Here is a 21,875-nt window from a genome sequence, read left to right on the forward strand (position 1 = left end):
TGAGAACTGGTATAAAAAATTAACCTGCAAATGTATGGAGCTAAATCAAGGCCAGAAGGTTTGTAATCTGAAAATAAAGATTGAAAAAATACATTTTGAAACTGAAAATTCAATGTTTGTTCTTAATTTTATAATCATTTAAAAAGTATTATCAAAATAAAAATAAGTGTAAGATATATATTTTTCAGTTTAAATAAATTTTTGATTCAGCTCTAATTTATTTGATCAAATAATTTATTTTAATTCATATTTCTTTTTTTCACTTTCAGATCTTATTTTTTTAGTTTCAAACTTTTGGCCCTGTTCTGACATGGGAGGGCGTGGAATTGTGAGTGACAGGAGAGCAATTAGTCCTCACATGATGTTGCTTTCAGGAAACGTGGGTACTTTGATAAGTAATGACTTAACACTTTCTTTCCACTGTGTTGTCTTGATACCTGTAAATAAAGTGATGCTAAAGATGTCTATTACAAGTAATTTTAGACCACTCTTGGTCATTTTTGATGTTTAAAAACTGGAAAATATGCAAGATTGTAAAGTTTAACACCGATGTGTCCCAAATCCACACAAGTCTCCATCGTTTATTTACTACGCGGCTGGTGCGTGAAAGAAAATAGAGAGAAAGAAAGCTTGTTACGAGGCTTTAAACCCTAGAGATAAAGCTGTTTATTGTGATCGATGTGTAGCAGTTGGTTCAGTGGATCCGTATGTTGTACCGGATGGTGAATTTAATGACGATGTAACAAACTTGACCGCCCGTAAATCAAAATCCAAAGCCGCCCGGAAGAGCGCTTCGGCTTCTGGCGGTGTGAAGAAACCTTGCCGTTACAGGCCCGGCACCGAGGCGCTGAGCGAGATCCACCGCTACCAGAAATCCACCGAGCTGCTGATCCACAAGCTGCCGACCAGGAGTGCTCTTCCGGGTGGCTTTGGATTTACCGGCGGTCTGTTTGGTTCTGTCCATATTAAAGCTTTCTTCAGATCTGCTGCGCCAGGTCTCTCTGTGTGTCACTTAGAAAGCTCGTAACACTCCTCTGCAGCCTGTAAAATGAGCGACCTGCTTCATTTTCATGCGGCGATGCTGCGCTGCGTTCACGGTCTTGTATGGATTTGGGACACATCAGTTTTTTAGGTATAGATGTTAAACTTTACAATCTTGCATATTTTCCAGTTTTTAAACATCAAAAATGACCAAGAGTGGTCTAGAATTACTTGTAATAGACATCTTTAGCATCACTTTATTTACAGGTATCAAGACAATACAGTGGACAGAAAGTGTTAAGTCATTATCTATCAAAGTACCCACGTTTCCTGAAAGCAACATCATGTGAGGACTGATTGCTCTCCTGTAATCACAATTTCACGCCCCTCTCAATCAAAGCCACGCCCTCCCACACCAGAACAGGGCCAAAAGTTTGAAACTGAAAAAATAAGATCTGAAGGTGAAAAAAAGAAATATGAATGAAAATAAATGTGATCAAAATAATTAGAGCTGAATCAAAAATGTATTTAAACCGAAAAATATATACATCTCTTACACTTATTTTTATTTTGATAATACTTTTTAAAATTAAAATTCAAGAACAAACATTTGAATTTTCAGTTTCAGAATTTATTTTTTCAATCTTTTTTATTTTCAGATTACAAAACTTTAATTTTCAGTTTCAAAATGTATTTTTCAATCTTTTTTTATTTTCAGATTACAAAACTTTTGGCCTTGATTTAGCTCCATACAAATTCCAATAAATGAATTTTGTACTCACCCTGTGTTGTGTTTTGTCCGCAACACAAATACACAAGGACAAAGTTGTGCTCAAATGTTTACATACTCCGGCATAATTTTTGTTTTTTGGCCATTTTTCAGAAAATATGAATTATGCAAAAACCTTTTTCCACTCATGGCTAGTGGTTGTGTGAAGCCATTTATTGTCAAACAACTGTTTTTAAATCACAATGACAACAGAAACTACCCAAACGACCCTGATCAAAAGTTTACATACTCCTGTTCTTAATACCATGTATTGCTCCCTTTAAAATTAATGAGAGCTTGGAGTCTTTTGTGGTAGTTGTGGACGAGGCTCTCTGAAGGTAAAGCTGACACTGAATATGTCTTGGACTTTATTTACATAAATTACGAAGAAATACAAACAGTATGACTCTGTGGTAAAAGTGCATGGAGTAGACAGTTCTCAAAAACTGAGTGACTGTGCAAGAAGGAGAAGAGTGAGGAAAGCCACCAAGACACCTAGACAACCCAGAAGATGTTACAGGCTTCTGTGGCTGTGATTGGAGAAATTGTGCACAGTGTAAAATTTGCATCACCACTCTTACCTTCATAGTGGAGTAGAGCAGAGAAGGATTTTCTTTCACCAAAACAGATTAAATCTAGGCTTGCATCTCAGCTGTACCTTCTGGCAATTTGTAGCTAAACTTTAGGTCTTCTTTTTAAAAGAATCCTCCTCTATATCACTTCATCATGACACTGTATAACCGTGAGTGAGTGTGTGAATGCGAGGCATTACTAGAAAGTGCTTTGAGCTTCTGCTACAGATGGAAAAAGCGCAATATAAATGCAGTCCATTTAACATTTACTGTCCATTAGGGATAAATGGTGGGCCAACTCACCGCAACGGCATGGGAGGAGCTTCCGTGGATGTGCAGGGCGGGGGTGTTGTAGTGGGCGATGCCAGCTCTGGACAGTGTAGCTGGAGGAGTGAACCCAACTGTGTGGCTGCCATAGGACAAACCTTTGGAAAACAGAGAGACAAGGAGACAAAATTCCACCTCAGGGATTAGTAGTCACAATGGCCAATTCTAATTATACTCAACAAAAATATAAAAGCAACACTTTTGGTTTTGCTCCCATTTTGTATGAGATGAACTCAAAGATCTAAAACTTTTTCCACATACACAATCACCATTTCCCTCAAATATTGTTCACAAACCAGTCTCAATCTGTGATAGTAAGCACTTCTCCTTTACTGAGATAATCCATCCCACCTCACAGGTGTGCCATATCAAGATGCTGATTAAACACCATGATTAGTGCACAGGTGTGCCTTAGACTGTCCACAATAAAAGGCCACTGAAAGGTGCAGTTTTGTTTTATTGGGGGGGGATACCAGTCAGTATCTGGTGTGACCACCATTTGCCTCATGCAGTGCAACACATCTCCTTCGCATAGAGTTGATCAGGTTGTCAATTGTGGCCTGTGGAATGTTGGTCCACTCCTCTTCAATGGCTGTGCGAAGTTGCCGGATATTGGCAGGAACTGGTACACGCTGTCGTATACGCCGGTCCAGAGCATCCCAAACATGCTCAATGGGTGACATGTCCGGTGAGTATGCCGGCCATGCAAGAACTGGGACATTTTCAGCTTCCAAGAATTGTGTACAGATCCTTGCAACATGGGGCCGTGCATTATCCTGCTGCAACATGAGGTGATGTTCTTGGATGTATGGCACAACAATGGGCCTCAGGATCTCGTCACAGTATCTCTGTGCATTCAAAATGCCATCAATAAAATGCACCTGTGTTCTTCGTCCATAACAGACGCCTGCCCATACCATAACCCCACCGCCACCATGGGCCACTCGATCCACAACATTGACATCAGAAAACCGCTCACCCACACAACGCCACAAAAGCTCTCTGCCATCTGCCCTGGACAGTGTGAACCGGGATTCATCCGTGAAGAGAACACCTCTCCAACATGCCAAACGCCAGCGAATGTGAGCATTTGCCCACTCAAGTCGGTTACGACGACGAACTGGAGTCAGGTCGAGACCCCGATGCGGATGACGAGCATGCAGATGAGCTTCCCTGAGACGGTTTCTGACAGTTTTTGCAGAAATTCTTTGGTTATGCAAACAGATTGTTTCAGCAGCTGTCCAAGTGGCTGGTCTCAGATGATCTTGGAGGTGAACATGCTGGATGTGGAGGTCCTAGGCTGGTGTGGTTACACGTGGTCTGCGGTTGTGAGGCTGGTTGGATGTACTGCCAAATTTTCTGAAACGCTTTTGGAGACGGCTTATGGTAGAGAAATGAATATTCAATACACGAGCAACAGCTCTGGTTGACATTCCTGCTGTCAGCATGCCAAGTGCACGCTCCCTCAAATCTTGCGACATCTGTGGCATTGTGCTGTGTGATAAAACTGCACCTTTCAGAGTGGCCTTTTATTGTGGGCAGTCTAAGGCACACCTGTGCACTAATCATGGTGTTTAATCAGCATCTTGATATGGCACACCTGTGAGGTGGGATGGATTATCTCAGCAAAGGAGAAGTGCTCACTATCACAGATTTAGACTGGTTTGTGAACAATATTTGAGGGAAATGGTGATATTGTGTATGTGGAAAAAGTTTTAGATCTTGGAGTTCATCTCATACAAAATGGGAGCAAAACCAAAAGTGTTGCGTTTATATTTTTGTTGAGTGTAATTAGATCTATGGTTCTCATCTCTTTGCATCTGTTGAAAAGCACTTTATGTCATAGATATGCTCTTTACTGCCACAGAAAGCAATTCATAGATTAAGCAACAAGTGTTAAAGCACTGAAACTCCATGTATTTGGATGTTCTTCACATTTACATTCACTGGGGACTAAAATTGCAATACAAGGGCAAAAAATATGTTTAAACCAATTTATAATCTAATGAAATCCAACTTACGCATGTTGATGGTTTATGATCCTGTCTTACAAATTCAAAGCTAGCAAATACAACACTGAGTTAATTCATGTGATATTATGGAAGGCCTGCCAACTGACCATTCAAGATTTGCTTCATACTTTAAATGATGTCATTAATAGCAACAAACTGTATTCAAAATTTCAGAATTGTATCTTAGTTTTTTAGGCTTGACTTGTGTGTTTTTAATGGAAAAACAAATGCAGCGATAAAAGACATCTTGTCCCCAAGGACAATTCATGCAGCTAGCTTAAATTGTTGAAATATTACAGCTCATGAAAGTTCATAGTTCTCCCTTCCAATTCTTCTTCTACAGCACACACACACAAATGCTGCTGTTAACCCCCAAAACATGAATCACCTGCAAATCGTGAATTATCCACAAACTGTTAATTGCAAAATGTGAGTACAGGAAAAAAAAAAAAATCTCTCTCTCTCTCTCTCTATATATATATCTATATATCTATATATCTATATATCTATATATATATATATATATATATTTTATTTTTTTTTTTCCCCAGTTTAAGCAGTTTATGGATTTCAGTTTACGGGTCAATTACTGCAGGAAATTTTGATCGCAAACCTGATCTCCACAAAAATTTTTTTTGTTTTTGTTTTTTGTTTTCTTGGAGAGGGTCACTACAGCGTGAGGAGGTGATCCGAGCAGCTCTCCCTTTTGGAGTCAAGCGCCCAGTTCCACTGGGCGTGTCCCGCTCCACTCCAGGGACAGTGTCAGGTGAGGAGTTTGATTGGGACGGTCCACCTGTCAAACTCACAGACGACTGAAACCTCCCCCTTCGGTAAACAGCTCAATAAATCTTAAGAAGCATTGCAGAAAAAAAAAAACACTAGATTCTAACCTCCGGAAGGTAGACAACGAGGTACAACCTTTTTTAATCCATATGAACCGTTCTCTGAGCTGGAAAACTAATACTGACATGAACGAGCAGGCAGCGGAGAAACAGAAGCGTAAGGACCGTCTAAAAAGTGCAAAAACAAGACACCAGAAAAAAGTGTCGTTGCATATTATGTACATACATATATATATCTCAATCTATCATGAATGATATTCACATTTTGCGAGACCCATGTTCTCATTTTGGGGGATATTTTTTCAGTATTCACATTTTGCAATTAACGGTGTGTAGATAATTCACAATTTGCAGACAAAATAGATTTTTTTGGTATATTGTGACAAACCTTTGCCTTTCACCTGTTGTATTATGCATTTGTTTAAAGTTATACTAGAAGCAGTTTGACAGAACTATTATTGAATAGTTGTCGCATATTTAAGATTTGTAACACTTCAATCATATTTCAACAATGTTTCAGCATGTTCCCCAACAGCAAGTCAACAACTGATATTTTTATGAATGGAATTCTAGTTAGCAAGATTAATTAATATATCTGACTAAGTTTTGAACTACCAGATAGCAGCTATGCTTTTTTAAAATGCGCCTACCAGGTGATATGGGTCGGCTGGAGCTGGGGGAGGGTGTATACGGGATGGGGCTGGACACGGTCCTTGCTCGCAAGCCCTGTGCAGACATCTCATTGAAGTACCTGAGGGATGTAGAGTATGTATTAAAATGTGTTATTTCAAAAATAACCTATCAATCTGGAATGGACTCTGCCACGGGAACAGGCCCACTGATGGCATGAGGAATGCTGGATGCCCCCTGCCTGTGGAATAAAGGCCCGCGTCGACTTCTCATCAAAATGCATATTCTTTTGGTATAAACCTTGTAACTGTTAGAATGGCATAAGCAGTGGGTCACCCCTCTGAGTCTGGACTGCTTGAGGTTTCTTCCTCAATATCAGAGGGAGTTTTTCCTCACCACCGTCACCTGTGTGCTTGCTCTAGGGGTTGATAAGGTTAGACCTCATTTGTGTAAAGCACCTTGAGGCAGCTTTGTTGTGATTTGGCGCTATATAAAATTAAATAAATTTGAAAAAAATTAAAAATCCATACTGTAAAGGAGTTATAATAGCAAAATAGCACATTTAATTTGCAACATCAAAAAGGGCAGTTTTTTTAGTCACTTCCAACACTTTTCAATTATTTTGGATACAAATACACTCAAATTAAAGGTCAAATTGTCATCTTAAACCATATCTTAATTGTGTTATTTCAAATTCAATACAGTGGCACACAGAGCTATGGCTGCTGCAATTAGCCAACACAATCAATTACATCGTGTTGACATCAATTTTTTTAGCTGACATGTCTTTTTATGAATTTACCTTTCCAATAAATGTTATTGCTCAGTGCTACAGTGTTGCTGCCTGAACGCATGGGTGATAAGGGTAATTTTTTAGCTCCAGTCATTGGTCGGCTTGGCTCCGGTTTTTTAAGAAAAGCTATGGGAGCAGCAGCAGATTCAGACTCCAGTGCCAGTATTAAATTAACAAGGTTGGCAAAAGAATTCAAACACGAAAGGCATCAAAAGCACAAGATTAAAAGCAGTCACACCTGAAGAGGAAGTGCACGAGGAATTCCGGGTTATGGACCACAAGAAAACGCAAAGTCACCACAAGTATTATCTATTTACATTTATTACAATTAAATTCAGTGGTCTCAATAGCTAGCGTTGGATGTCACCATGATTGAGCAACTTAAAATGTAAAGATGAACTTTTAACTGCTGGCGTCTCTGACTGAACGGTCCCCCCTAAAAATCAATGTCATGGCCTGCAAATAGTCCGGATCTTAATCCAATTGAAAATCTTTGGTGGAAGTTGAAGAAAATGGTCCATGACAAGGCTCCAACCTGCAAAGCTGATCTGGCAACAGTAATCAGAGAAAGTTGGAGCCAGATTGATGAAGAGTACTGTTTGTCACTCATTAAGTCCATGCCTCAGAGACTGCAAGCTGTTATAAAAGCCAGAGGTGGTGCAACAAAATACTAGTGATGTGTTGGAGCATTCTTTTGTTTTTCATGATTCCATAATTTTTTCCTCAGAATTGAGTGATTCCATATTTTTTTTCCCTCTGCTTGGTCTAAAAAAGTAACCGTTACTGACTGCCACAATTTTTTTTTCTTGATTTCTTAGTTAAGTTTCTTAAAGCTAGAAATTTGCCTTTTGAAATGACTGTAGTTTTGTGTCATGTCTGTGATCTGCTTTTTTTCTACAAAATTAAACAACTGAATGAACATCCTCCGAGGCCGGTGATTCCATAATTTTTGCCAGGGGTTGTATTTATCAATGACGAGTTGAGTCATTAGACTGAAGATTCCTGATGTACTTCATTCACATTTCAAATCAATAGACTCTTAAGTTCTTTATCAGCGTGTTTAACCATTTCAGACAAATATTTTCCACAATTCTTAGTTTCCTGTATGTGGATTAAAGCTGTTAATGAATGCACTTTGGCAAAAAAAAAAAAAAAAATTATATATATATATATATATATATATATATATATATATATATATATATATATATATATATATATATATATATATATATATATATATATATATATCATTCTAATGCCTCATCCCCTCTCTAAATGTGCATTCCTGGAGGAATGCTCTAGGTAGGCTGGGGAAAAAGAAAAACTGGTACATTTTATAAAGTATGATAATAATGAAAGCCAGATGCTATTGAAACCATGGTGGGGAAGAAAATTAACCATTTAATCAACTATATGGTAGTCAATAAATTAATCGGAAGAAAAACAGTTAATATCAACCCTATACAAAGCAAAAAATATTCAAGTGATGTTGTCTCATGGCTTTAACTGCATCGGATGATAATGTCTGAAATTGTGCCCCATTGCCAAGCACTATAAATCCCTTGCTATCTCATTCAAAGTTGACATTCCTAAATGATATGTCAGTGTGTCATAACACATTATGTAAACCACTTGTCTTACAAAAATAAATAAATAAATAATTTAATTGCCGACACCCATTTTGTACATCACAAAAATTATGGTTATTTTTGTGTTAATCTGTCCTAAAATATGTTCCACCCGGTACCTCTCATCATCCATCTCCAGACTGGATTCGCTCTCAGATAATTGTCTGCACAGGGCTTCTCTGCGCTCCATTTCTCTCTGAAGCTTCCTCTGCAGTCGGATGTTCTCCTCCCTCATATGTCGCTCTTCTTCTATGTACTGGGCCCGCTTCTCTGTGTCTGTTAACACACAGAAGAGCAAATGAAACAAATCAAACCCTGCAATGGTTTATTTTTGTCAATAATTTGACATCACAGCAGACAATCTCATCTCAGTTCTAAAACTACAACATTCAAATACCATTACCACGTTGACAATAATTACTAGTTAGGTAATGAACCCATGTATTACACACATGTACATTACATACATGTGCTCCTCAATGCCACAGTCCATGACATCTTGAGCATCCAAGTTCACTCATAGCTGATGTGAATTCCTCATCTTAAAAGTTCCCCATTTTGCCACAGGTATGCAAGTGATGTTTTACAGCCAGGAAATGCTTGGAAACTGGGCAGAGATTTACATATGGGTGCAGTCAATTTGTCTGCCAGATATGTAATATTTATCATGCAGCATGTGTTCCGAGAGTTAAACCACCGTATCCACCAAAGGCGCTGCACTAATATTTACAGCATGGTGAATGCTAATATTACAAAAACTTTGCCAAAGGATAGAAGGGGAAAAAAAAAATGCACCCCGTTTCCACTGAAGCCTAAGAAAGTGATGAGTTTTCATGATGTCAAAGTAAAAATCACCACAAAACAAGAAAGCAAGTGAAATTGGATGCTCATCCTTTGCTGTCAAAGATTACCAAGACTCTCACCATCCCATCATTTAATTATTTATCTTGGAATTGTGTGCACAAAGCAAGGTTCTCAGCAGGATTCTTTCTCAGCGTAATGGGATGGAAAAATCTCCTTAAGAAGGCAGGGGTTCGGGGACTGCTTAGGTTTCGACCCCGCTGAAGGTTTTGCTTCACAGGCTTATAAAGGGCCTTCTTTGGTGTTTTTCTATAGTAAACTGCTGTGTATAATTTTCTACATTCTATGTTTTGGTCTGATGCCTCTTTCTTTTGGCTTTAAAGGAAGGCTGTAACAAAGGTAACAAAACAAAAACTATGGCTTTACTTAAAATTTGGCAACAGTGTTTCAGGGGGATGTAAATGTAAAATGTGACTTTGGCCCCGGCCTCCCCTACAATACTCGCGCCTGGAGCGCAGCTGTGGTCAGACTGTAACTCCGGGATAAGTTCTCCCCGACGGAACAGAGGGCATCTCATTTTGGGGAAAAACAGATTTGGTCGGTTGTAGTTAGTCTGTGTTACAATGTTTGGAAAGAGGTGTCAATTGGTTTAAAACGGTGATTCGCTTTGAAGTTACTGATTGCGGAATGATCTGTCTTTCCATCTTCACTCGACAGAGAGCCACAGCAAATCCCACAAAACACACAGAGCGGAGGATATTATTATGATTACTGTTTTCATGAGGGACAGTAACTTTAGCTTAGAAACCACAGAAGTGTGAGATATTAAAGGGGATAGAGAATCAAAATCATCTTTTTCATGTTTTTGGTGTTAGTTCAGAGTCTCCCCGCTGTGGGGAATACACACGAAGTGCCAGCAAGTTTCAGAACCTCTATTTCAAGTATTTCATTGGATGCCCCACAAAAAAGGCACGTTAATAACGAAAGAACTGCGTGAAGTGGTGGAGGATTCTCGCAGAAAAAGAGTCCCATTTAGAGACTTTAATCAGCAGAAAAGGCAGAAATGGCTTTGATACAGGTTGATGAATAAATCGTGGATGCGCTGTTTCTAATCAGCACCAGCGGCTCCACAACCAACATAGAGAAATTATTATTTTCCCATTACACACCCTCAAAAACAACGTAACGGCCCAACTGCAGGGCAATTTTTTTTTATTATAACAGCGGAACGGACTGTTATTGCTGTGCTTTTCCATCATTGACATTTGTGCTCTGCCTCCTTCTTTCACTTCTATTCAAAGACTGATAACACACTGTGGAACACCAGGAAGAGCAGTTTTTGCTGCATCCTTCCGGGTTTCATAGTTGATGTTGCAGCACTTTCAGGAAGTCTTTAGAGCGTCTTTGTAGAGGTTGTGTTGACCTCCCTGAAACTGCACATCAAACATCACCTTGTTTTTTTTTTTCCCTTGTGCTTAATGCAAAACTGAAATCATCACAACCCTGCGAGAATAGGTCCTCACTTAACTGCACATGAAACGGAGTGCTAGTATTGACACCACAAGTTATCTGCAAAGAGAAAGTCACGGATGACATGTTCCTAAACCTTGAGTGCAGCAGATACACAAAATGATTGTGCATTTGTGACTAAAGCATGAAATTTGGCGCACATTCTACATTAACCAATGTTTATTTTCACATGTGGTGGCATCCTGGAGCTGACCTCTAATGACCTACAGGGGCCAATGAAGAATTACACAGGAGTCAAAATTTAAAAGTGTTCCAAACATACTGAAAGGTATGTTTCTCAGGATCATATTTTAATCATTTCTAAGTGAATCAACCAAATGTAATCCTTTTAATGCACATAATGCCCGGTGCTTATTTAACGCAGGCATTTATTTATTTATTTTTTTTTCCAAACGAAGTTCTGCCATGGTCATTAAATGAGGCAGGCCATTTCAAGATCATGGGGCTTAATCAAGGAAATATGTAAGCCTAATTTATGCTGGGGATTCCCCGTAGATTGTTCTGTGCCCCATGACTGTAATTAATCCTTTACATACATGTAACAGAATTTGTCCATTTTATACAGTGGATATAGCAGATTTTGATTAAAATGGACAAAATTCACCGATCCACCTGAATCAATTATATGCAAATTTTACTGTATACTTTTCAATATGATTAACATTTTTAAATTTTGACCCCTGTGTAATTCTTCATTGACCCCTGTAGTTCATTAGAGGTCAGCTCCAGGATGCCTGAACATCTGAAAAATAAACATCACTTAATTTATAATGTGTTTGCCAAATTTGGTGCTTTAGTCACAAAATGAACAACTGTTATGGACATTTTTAGCTAAGCAACAGCAATACTTGGTTTTTGCCTCCAACAGGTTCAACAGCTTGCCATCAGTCCTACAAGTTATGCTATCAAAGAAAGCATCTGTTATCATTATGCTGAGCAATAAACTGGACAGAGATGGAGCCAGTACACAGCCCTGCTTGACACCAATTTTAATTTATTTATTTTAATCATTCAAGCACGCTTGCCTGCATGCAGTCATGGAATTCTTGTACCATGGAGACGAACTAGTCAGAGCAGCCAAACTTTGACAGTTTCCATCATACTTCTCTGCAGACACTGTCAAAGGCTTTGGTCAGATCCATAAAGGTGGTGTACAGACTGACATTCTGCTCCTAACACTTTTCCTGTAATCGATGTGCTGCAAAAATCATGCAGATGGTGCTGCAGCCCTGGTAATGCCTGCTGCAGCCCTGGTAATCAGCAGGGAGAGACAGAAAGTGTGTGGGTTTGGTGGTAACTGAGGACCTGTTTGAGAACCAATTTCTTCAAAGAAGACATCAAAAACTGCAGTTGTATCTCAGAGGCACAAACATCTCATGTTTACTGAACATCACCAACACTTTGCCACTGGACAAGACCGTTTCATTTATACAGCTGATGGAATTGCCCAGAAGAACTAGAACATTGGACACAAAAGCTGACAAACAATATTCCATGCTAACTTCATTGCTGAGATCTCAGTAAAACCAAGTGATCGCTTGTAGCAATGACATTTCTTCATCGTGCAAAACAAAATAGTGCAAAATGTTTTCATGAATGCAGGTATTCTTGTGAAGCACACACTGTGCATGATAAATATTTCATAGTGCTGTCAATTTTCCATGCTTTTACTGGCTCTGACAACACAGCATTATGAGGAAGATAAAAATGGAGACCCTTAAGGATGTCAGACAGTGGAATTCCAGCTACTATTATGGAGTACATGTATGAAATGTATGAGGTTCACAATCATACTTATGTCATAAAGCTCAACTCTATTCCTCAAAGAAAAGATCTGACTCTTGATAAAAATCAAGCCCCCTGACACCTTGCTGCTTTCCATCCTATCAAAAAGGTACCACAGCAACCAATTTCATACATATTGAAAAATGCTAGAGGGGCCAATTCAGTACATTTTGGGCAAGTTGGACATGTCCTGGAGATAGAGTAAGAAACTATTCGTAACCTGGTACCAGGGCCTGCAGACACCTACGGACCCCATCTTACATGAAGAATCTGACGACAATGACAATAACTTAAGAAGATAGTTGTTCTGATGAAGAGCGTGAAATGGAGGATAAGCAATGTAATCAGATTACTGTCTGGTGTAAAAGACCTGTTAATAAATCACTTGAGTGCTCCCTGGCTTGTGAAACAAGAATATACTTATGTTCAAAGTTGGTCTTGCAGCTCCACCTAGTGGCAGATATATAAATTAGATGTGAAAGTGAAGACGTGCATGTGCTTTGGTTTGTGAAGTCAATTTTTTGTTGTTGGTAAAATGTTTATACGACCATTTGGTGGCCAACATTAAAACAAAGTAGGGCCAATATCAGAATAATGGCAAGTTCAAGATGTTCCCACAGCATCTGTATCATTAAAATTACATCAGTTTTTAAAAAGTTACCCAAGTATGGAATAACTGAAATATCTTGCAGAGTGAGTTTTCTTGGCTACATTAACCAATGACTCAACTCCCACATTATTACTTTTTCAGTGAGTACCTTAACTTTTTGGCCTCCGCTGACCTATATTATGTATCCGATTTACATTGCCATTAATAAGTCTCTTTACTTAACAATTTGACTTATTGGTTTAAAACACCCAGAGATATCTGCATTCACATGTACACTACCCCATTATTTTACAATATTTTGGTATGCCCCATTTAGACCAGAAGGGGGCTAATAAAACTTCCACCCACTACTGGTGATCTTTAAGAGCCAGAGTTTTAAGTATCCCAAAATGAGCCCTTTCATAAAAATAAACAACAACAAAAATCTTAAAAAGTGTTTACTAGTAAATAGAATGTCAAATGAGCTGACTACTCTAAATAAAGAATTATAAAAATACTGATGCACTGCATTTTATTTTTGATGCCATATGCCCGGAGAAATTAAGTCAAACACAGGGAATTTAGTCTGATTTCATATGCTGCTGATAAACGCTCAGAAACATGAACGTCTCATAAAACTGGACTTTGATGAAATCATGTACGTCATTGCCCCTTGAGGGACAATTGAAATGAATGGGAAAAACAAAATTTCTTACAGTGTGAAATTGGTGTTTTTAGTGGACTTTGACCCTAAATACGTCAAAATGGTTAAAATGCGTGTTTTATGAGGATTCACTAAAACAACTCATGTTCCTTTTTAAGTGGACAGATTTTCCAAATATTTTGAGGAGGAAAGTGAGGCGGGTTTTTTTTTTTTTTTTTTTTTTGCGTGCCTCTGGGGCAGACCACATAAATTTAGCCCAGCACAATGCGAGAATGGTCTTCAAAACAGATCTAACCATGGATTTTATTCTGTCCATCCGTGTTGCCAGGAGAACAAAGTGTGTGTTCTCTTCCAAAAGCATGGAATTGGCCATGTTTGTGGTTTGTGCCGCAGCACTGCATCGCACTAAGCTAAGCTGCTACGTTCGGGATCCCTGCCAGTCTCGCTGAGGAAGTTGCTTCTGTGATCTTGGACAGAAAGTTGACGACGAGTGGCTACTGTTAACAGGACAGCCGGGACATGAACCAACTCCCAGCCCTTTGAATTATCGGCTAAGCTGAGCTAAACTGATGGCTGATACTGGGCTGACTGAGTAACGCTGTTTATCTGTGGACAAAAGACAGCACCACAAAGTGGAACAATAATTCTACAGGTCTCTGTGTGTGTGTGTGTGTGTGTGTGTGTGTGTGTGTGTGTGTGTGTGTGTGTGTGTGTGTGTGTGTGTGTGAGCGAGCGAGCACAGCAGGAATGAAATCAGAGACACCATTTCCACAGTATGTAATCATTATTATTCAGTCTTATTGAGATGTATGCAATGCTTTGTTTTTTTTTCTGAATACACCACAAGTTACAAAGAGGCGGATACAGATGTTTGTTGATAACAAAATACAAGAATTGATTTGAAAGCCAAATTATAGCCACATTAAAACCATATTACATTTGGAGACAAAAACAACTCGAGTGTGTACTGGTGTAAGTCATGAAGTGGACTGTAGCTGTACACAGGCTGAGTGACTTTCAGACAGTGAATAATCAGCACCCAAGGTTACATCACTTTTATGGCTAAAAATAGCTCTGTATCTGCGTGTATTTTCAGATGCTGTATGGGTAATTTTATTTTTATCAGCTACATCAGGACTCGCATAAGTTAGAATAGGAAGTAAGTAAGTCCCTTCGGCTGCTCCCTTGTTTGCACTCGGGGTCGCCACAGCAAATCCAAGGTAGCTCTGCATGTTGAATTGGCACAAGTTTTACGCCAGATGCCCTTCCTGATGCAAATCCACATTACATGGAGAAATGTGGCATGGGTGGGATTTGAACCCGGAACCTTCTGAACTGAAACCAAGTGCATTAACCACTTGGCCACCACCCCTGCATAAATTAGAATCGGAAGTAATGGTTCATAATCTGGTATATAATTTTTTTAAAAGACTGTCAATTGGAGTGCGATCTTCCATTTAAATATTTGGTAATTTCCAACAAATAAATGACTCCTGGCTCTTGGACTAAAGAAAACTTCCAAAGTTGGATTTGCAACTCTGCCTAGTGCAGATTAGATGTACAAGTGGTTAAAAACTGGTTGGCATGAGTGGTTAGTCATTTACAAATACACCATGTTATTAAACTCAACAACATGGTGTTTAGTGTTGGATATATTTATTTTAGATGTTTTCCATTTTGTCAAGCTGAAAACTGCCACATTTCAGGCTCTATTGATCCAGGACATCGTGAGAGAACAGAGAAGTTTCAGAAGTCGGTTTCAGCATTTTATCCGGATATTCCACTGTTAAAGGAGATTTTTTTTTAATGAAAGACGTGCGAACGGATTCCGCCGCGACGCGCCGCCACTGGAAAAACACCTCTGTTGGAAGCCTTAAGGACAAGTTGGAACATGCCCAGCTGTTAAACAATTTCTCATATACTCACTCCACTGAAAGCCATCAAAAGCCACCTGGATTTTACAAATGGTTATCAACACGGAGGTGTTTTTCCTGTGGTGGCGCGTCGCGGTGGCTGATGACGGAGCCTGGGAGCGCTGCGCGACGTCCCACTCTATGGGAAGTCCTTAAAGCAACCGTATCACCTCAAAATCTCTCATCAGCCGTTAAAATTTTCACCGAAAACCAGCTGAATTTTTTGAACCGTGTCCACTTTGATGTGCCTCATAGGTTTTGAAAAAATTTTGATCAAACAAAGCGCCAGTCTCTCAGCAACTTCTCAGACAAAGTTATTCTGACGAGGGGGCTGGACCACACCTCCAAGGCGTGCTCACAGGCGAATGATGTCACCGACAGGCGTGGAAAAACTCACGCATGCGCACGAGGGTTCAAGCATGTCTGACGTAAAAACATATGAATGAAATCCATATAGTTTTTGAAAAAATAAAAAGGACCTATACTTTATTGACAGACCTTGTATTCTTGTTTTTGGCATCAGTTTCCTTAACAAAATAAAAGTTGTGTCCTTTGTTCCTAGGGTTTTACTTTTTTAAGATAGAGATGGAGTTAAGCTCTAGTTTGCTAGATTAGTCACATTCTTTATTCAACTGGTAAATTCATTAGATCAGTATTTGGCCAAAGAATAGTGATTAACAGTGTGTGTATGTGTGAGATCTCAAATGCCAAAAAAGTTAAAAAGCTCTAAATAAGTGAAAACTGTTTTGACACAATTCAAACAGAAAACAACAATTTGGGAAGTGACAGACTGCTTTCTTTTAAAAGAGACAAAACCATCAGTTAAGAATGTATGAGCGAGAGGAAGGGAGAATAGAAAAGCTATGATCATCATGGTGCTGTTGACCACTGCACACTCCCACTAAAGACTCAAGTGCCCTTAAGTGTGAAGAGACATGGTTGCATAGCCACTTACGCTGCAGCTCAGTGGTGCGCAAGCTTTTCTTAAGCCTCTCCACCTCATTCTTCAGGAAGCGGATATGCCGCATCATGTTCTCTGGTGAGTCTATCTCCATGGAAACGTCTCTGGGGGAAGGAGGAGCAGATACAGGCTGGTCCAACTTCTCCTGAAGGATTCTAATGATCAAACATACACAGCCAGATGAATGGACATAAAAAACCTCTTTAGATTATTTTCGAAATATCTTGATTAAAATTTCATTAAATATGACAGGCTTTTGAATGATAATTAGAAATGTTATCATGCAAACTTATTTTTGCAAGTCAGATCTGAGCACTGCACAGCAACTTTTAATACAAGATTAAAAAAACTAAACAAAAAACAAAAACAAAACCAACAACAACAACTATAGTATCCAAGACATGACAACACTTGCCCAACAGCTCTGGAGAGACCAAAAGTATATTGCTGGACATGTGAAATTTATTTCCCACTTGCCTGATGGGAAAGCAGAGTTACATCAATACAATAAATCTTTATTATTGCAGACAAAGGCTATCTGCAAAGATGTATGCACCTTCAAGGAGTTGTTTATACAGCTGTCATGCAGATTGTTGGCTTGTTTCGATGCAAGGTGGCATGTGCACTAGCACTGCATCAGTGAAATGGACCACAGTAAATGACCAAAGGTGTGGCTTTATTTTAGAAAAAGTCTTCAAAGCAAACTGCAATAGCCATGAAACACTGCTCTTGTTGGCAGCAAAGGCAAACCTGACCAAAGAAAAAAACTGATGAGTGTCAGCTATAGTGGGAAGAAACCTTGACACCTCAACAAGCCTCGTAGCCAAGTGCTACAGGACTTCAAGCTTCCTAAGACAGCTCATTAAAGACTCCTGCCATTTTCTGGTGAAGTAATATATAGCACACTATGAATAAAAAAGCTGGAGGTCATATGCAGACATGTTAGGGCAAGTAATAGTGTAGATATTCTACCCATCCATCTTCTATACCTGCTTACTCCAATTAAGGGTAGAGCCTATCACAGCAGTCATAGGACATGAGGCGGGTTACACCTTGGACAGGACACCTTGCCACAGGACCACATATAGACAAACACATTCATACCCGCACCTATGGACAATTTAAATGTATCCAATTCACCTAACCTGCATGTCTTTGGATGTAAGAAGAAGCAGGAGCACTCGGAGGGAACCCACACAAACACGGAAGAACATGCAAACTCCACACAGAAAGGCCACAGGTGGCAATCAATCCCATGACAGCAGTCCTAACCACTAAGCCACTATGCTGCCTATTGTAGACATTATTGAGAGAAGAGAGGAAAAAATCACTTGAACAACGAGCCTCAATAAATGTCAAACAGGTTCGTTATGGAACGGGACCGCTGTAATTGCAAACAAAGGCTACTGTACCAAATATTAACATTGATTTTCACAAGTGTTGAAATATTTATTTGCAGCAGTAACATACAAATAAATTTTTAAAAAAATCATACATTGTGATTACCGGATTTTTTTTTTTTTTTTTTTAAGATTATGTCTCTCACAGTGGACATGCACCTAAGATGAAAATTTCAGACCCCTCCATGATTTTTAAGTGGGAGAACTTGCAAAAAATAGCAGGGTGCTCAAATACTTATTTTCCTCACTGTAAAGACAGCTTTCATTTGGTGTCTTATATATCCCATTTGCTTAAAGGATGATTATTTGATGACTATGCTGTGCAGAAAAAATATCAGCTGTCATAATCTGACATTTTCTTTTGACTAGGGTAGGTCAATATAAGTGCCCATGTGTCATAGTGAGGCCCAGTATTTTTACTACTACCACTTATTTTTGTAGTCTACACATCCTAAGCTTTCTAATGATACCAAATTTCTAGGCTGGGGGAGAGAAGACAAAATATGTGAATTTTCATTCATAAACATCTTCACATGGTGTGCAACCATTACGCTGATTCTAGGGATGTGGATTTTAATGGTACTGTTCATCAGTGCGCTACTTTAACTGTATTGCCATCTGTACTTCTGTATGCAGACTGTGTGTGTGTGTGTGTGTGTGTGTGTGTGTGTGTGTGTGTGAGTGAGTGAGTGAGTGAGTGAGTGAGTGAGAGAGAGAGAGTCCACAGCAAAAACACATCAATTTATTTTCTCGTACCAAATACAGCATACCTTTTTTCTGCCTCCAGTTTGTCCATCCTTTTCCACAGTCTGTTCACCAGAGCTTCTTGCTCTTGCTCTAATGTGTTCTCAAGGTCAATCTTCTCTCGCCTCAACTGGAGGATAAAAGAAAAAAGGATTTAGAGAACAATCCTGAGGTTCAAATATAAAACCATGGCCTATGTAGATAAGCTTCCCTTTCATAATACACTGGTACTGTGCATGCTTGAAAAACAAGAACAGTTGAAAGGTTTTATATTTCCAGCCAATTCCACATAATTCTGTAAAATGATTTGTAATTTTGTGGTAGAATAAATATGCTACTGGGGTAAAAGATGAAAATCACTCATCTGGCAACACTACAGCACCTAGACAGCTTCAGGCATATTTTGTTTCACATTTCATACTGCACTTTCTGAACATACCTGTTCCAGGGTTAGCTGCTTCGAAATGGTCTCATTCTCCATCTTCTTGATTTTTTTCATGAGCTTGTTCACCTGGAACTCTTGTTCCTGCTCCAAGTGCTGCTCCAACTCTGCTTTCTCATGTTGGAGCTGAAATAGAAAAGGAGAATGGATTGCAGTGCATTGAGAAGAAGGAGCTCCATAAAACGGGAGATAAAACAGAAGGTGGAGGGATGACGACACATGGCATGTTAAAAAAACATCTAAAAACTAGGACTGCAAGCAGTCATATACGGGGCCCTCGTTCCACGCAACCGCCTACCCAGGCCACCGCATCCCCTTGTGACCAGATGTGGGCATGTGCGTACAGGGGCAACCACTCATCCCACAGTTCAAATTTCAAGCAAATCACACAATGCATGAAGGAGTTTTGACATGTTGATGGTTCATCCACTAGGGGGCACTCAGCGCACAAACAGAGGAGGAAGGTGTGTTGAGGGGCCAACTGTCATCACACGTGAACTTTCACGTCAATCAGGCAAAGCATGAGTTATCATGACTTGATGTTCCGTGACGAAGGGCCAAAATGGTGGCGCCATAGTGGCCACACCTTTCGACATAGAGAAATGCTTTCTATAACTTTTGATCAGTATCATCTCTGGATACTGTGAAAGAAATGTGAAGTGCATTGGACAAAATCCCTAGGAGGAGTTCGTTCAAATACACGTGTGGAAATCACGCCAATTTTCATCTCCCTACTCCAAAAAAACCCCTAAGGGGAGGGGTTTTTGAATGATTCAAGGGGGCGCTATTGAGGCATTTTGCCCCACCCATGGGCGATGCCCCTATGAATTGTAAGAGGTTGTCATGCTTGACCTGGGTATCAATTTTCATGATGATATGACAAAATTAAAGCCATCAAAAGGAAGAATGAAATTTCATGGTGAAGGGGCGATATTCGGTACGCCGCCACACGGACGCCGTTACTCGTAACTTCACAGCGATCATCTCCTATGTTGACCAACTTGTTCTGCGTGTTTTAGAAGTGGAATGAAGTTGATGGGGTTAACTATGTGACATCAGTATCTATTTAAATATAATGTTCCATGGCAAAGGGTCAAAATGGCGGCGCCATAGCGGCCACTTCACGGCGTTCATCGCATACGCTCACCAACTTGTTCTGCATGTTTTAGAAGTGGAATGAAGTTGACTGGGTTAACTATGTGACATAAGGACCTGTTAAAGTAAAAATAAGACATTTCTTGTTACCACCAGGGGGCGCTATGGCGGAGGTGGGAAGTTAATATACGCAGACGTTCAGGGCGGAGCCCTCATGTCCAGCAAGTTTGAAGGATCTACGATAAAGTATGTGGGCGTGACAGCCATTCGAAGTGAAACGGCGTGCTCCGAAAAGCTCGCCAAAGTTTGACGAACCCAAGCAGCCACGCCTTTTGACCTAATTACATTCTTTTGATAACTTTTGATCACCATGGGGTCATGATGATCTTGACCAAATTTGAAGACGATTGGATGAAATCCCCAGGAGGAGTTCGTTCAAATGTAAGTAGTGGAAACGGCCAAAAAATGGCAAAAATTCGCTCAAAATCAAAACTTAAAATCAATATGGCCGACTTTCTGTTGACATTTCACCATGACAGTAAGACTTTTTTGTGCCTCCCAGCATGGTAAATGTGTACCAAATTTCGTGAGGCTATGACAAAAAAAACCCCAACGCGGAGGGTTTTTTGAACATTTCTAGGGGGCGCTATTTCGCTGCAACCATGTGCGCAAACACCAAAATATCAAAATTCGGATCTGACCGGACGACTTTGCAAAGTCTGGTGAGTTTTTGAGCATGTGAAAAGGCAGAAATTTGGATTTCATTTTGCGCAGAATAATAATAATAACTAGGACTGCAAGCATTCATATACGGGCCCTTTTTCCGTGCGACCGACTACCCAGGGCAGTGTGTTCCCTTGTGACCAGATGTGGGCATGCGCGTACAGGGGCAACCACTCATCACACAGTTAAAATTTCAAGCAAATCACACAATGCATGAAGGAGTTATGACATGTTGATGCTTCATCCATTAAGGGGCGCTCAGTGTGCAAACAGAGGGGTCAGGTGTGTTCAGGGGCCAACCGTCATCACACATGTGAAGTTTCAAGTCAATCAGGCAAAGCATGAAGGAGTTATCATGAATTGATGTTCCATGGCGGAGGGGCAAAATGGCGGCGCCATAGCGGCCACACCCTTAACATAGAGAAAAGCTTTCGATAACTTTTGATAATTATCGTCTCTGGATGCTGTGAAAGAAATTTGAAGAGCATTGGCCAAAATCCCTCGGAGGAGTTCGTTCAAATACAACGTTTGGAAATCACGCCAAAATGACAAGAAAATTCAAAATGGCCGACTTCCGGTTTGAAGTAGACCCATGGTGTAAGACTTTTTTTTTGCGTCTATGCAAGTCACACGTGTACTAATTTTCATCTGCCTACTCAAAAAAAAAAAAA

At 39.7% G+C, this 21,875-nt stretch overlaps 1 protein-coding gene across 1 annotated transcript in view; it reads right to left on the reverse strand.

Moving 5' to 3' along the window:
- The window catches only part of LOC117523134 (coiled-coil domain-containing protein 6-like), a 33,227-nt gene that overhangs the window by 6,159 nt on the left and 5,193 nt on the right, over positions 1 to 21,875 (reverse strand). The window contains exons 3-8 of the mRNA XM_034184554.1: positions 19,384 to 19,512; positions 18,971 to 19,074; positions 16,795 to 16,955; positions 8,677 to 8,833; positions 6,154 to 6,254; positions 2,626 to 2,747 (exon numbers count right to left, since the gene is read on the reverse strand). Of these exons, the coding sequence (XP_034040445.1) occupies positions 2,626 to 2,747; positions 6,154 to 6,254; positions 8,677 to 8,833; positions 16,795 to 16,955; positions 18,971 to 19,074; positions 19,384 to 19,512 (774 nt within the window). The remainder of the gene's footprint in view (positions 1 to 2,625; positions 2,748 to 6,153; positions 6,255 to 8,676; positions 8,834 to 16,794; positions 16,956 to 18,970; positions 19,075 to 19,383; positions 19,513 to 21,875) is intronic.

This window comes from Thalassophryne amazonica, chromosome 13 (assembly GCF_902500255.1).
Source record: "Thalassophryne amazonica chromosome 13, fThaAma1.1, whole genome shotgun sequence".
In the NCBI taxonomy this organism is placed as follows: domain Eukaryota; kingdom Metazoa; phylum Chordata; class Actinopteri; order Batrachoidiformes; family Batrachoididae; genus Thalassophryne; species Thalassophryne amazonica.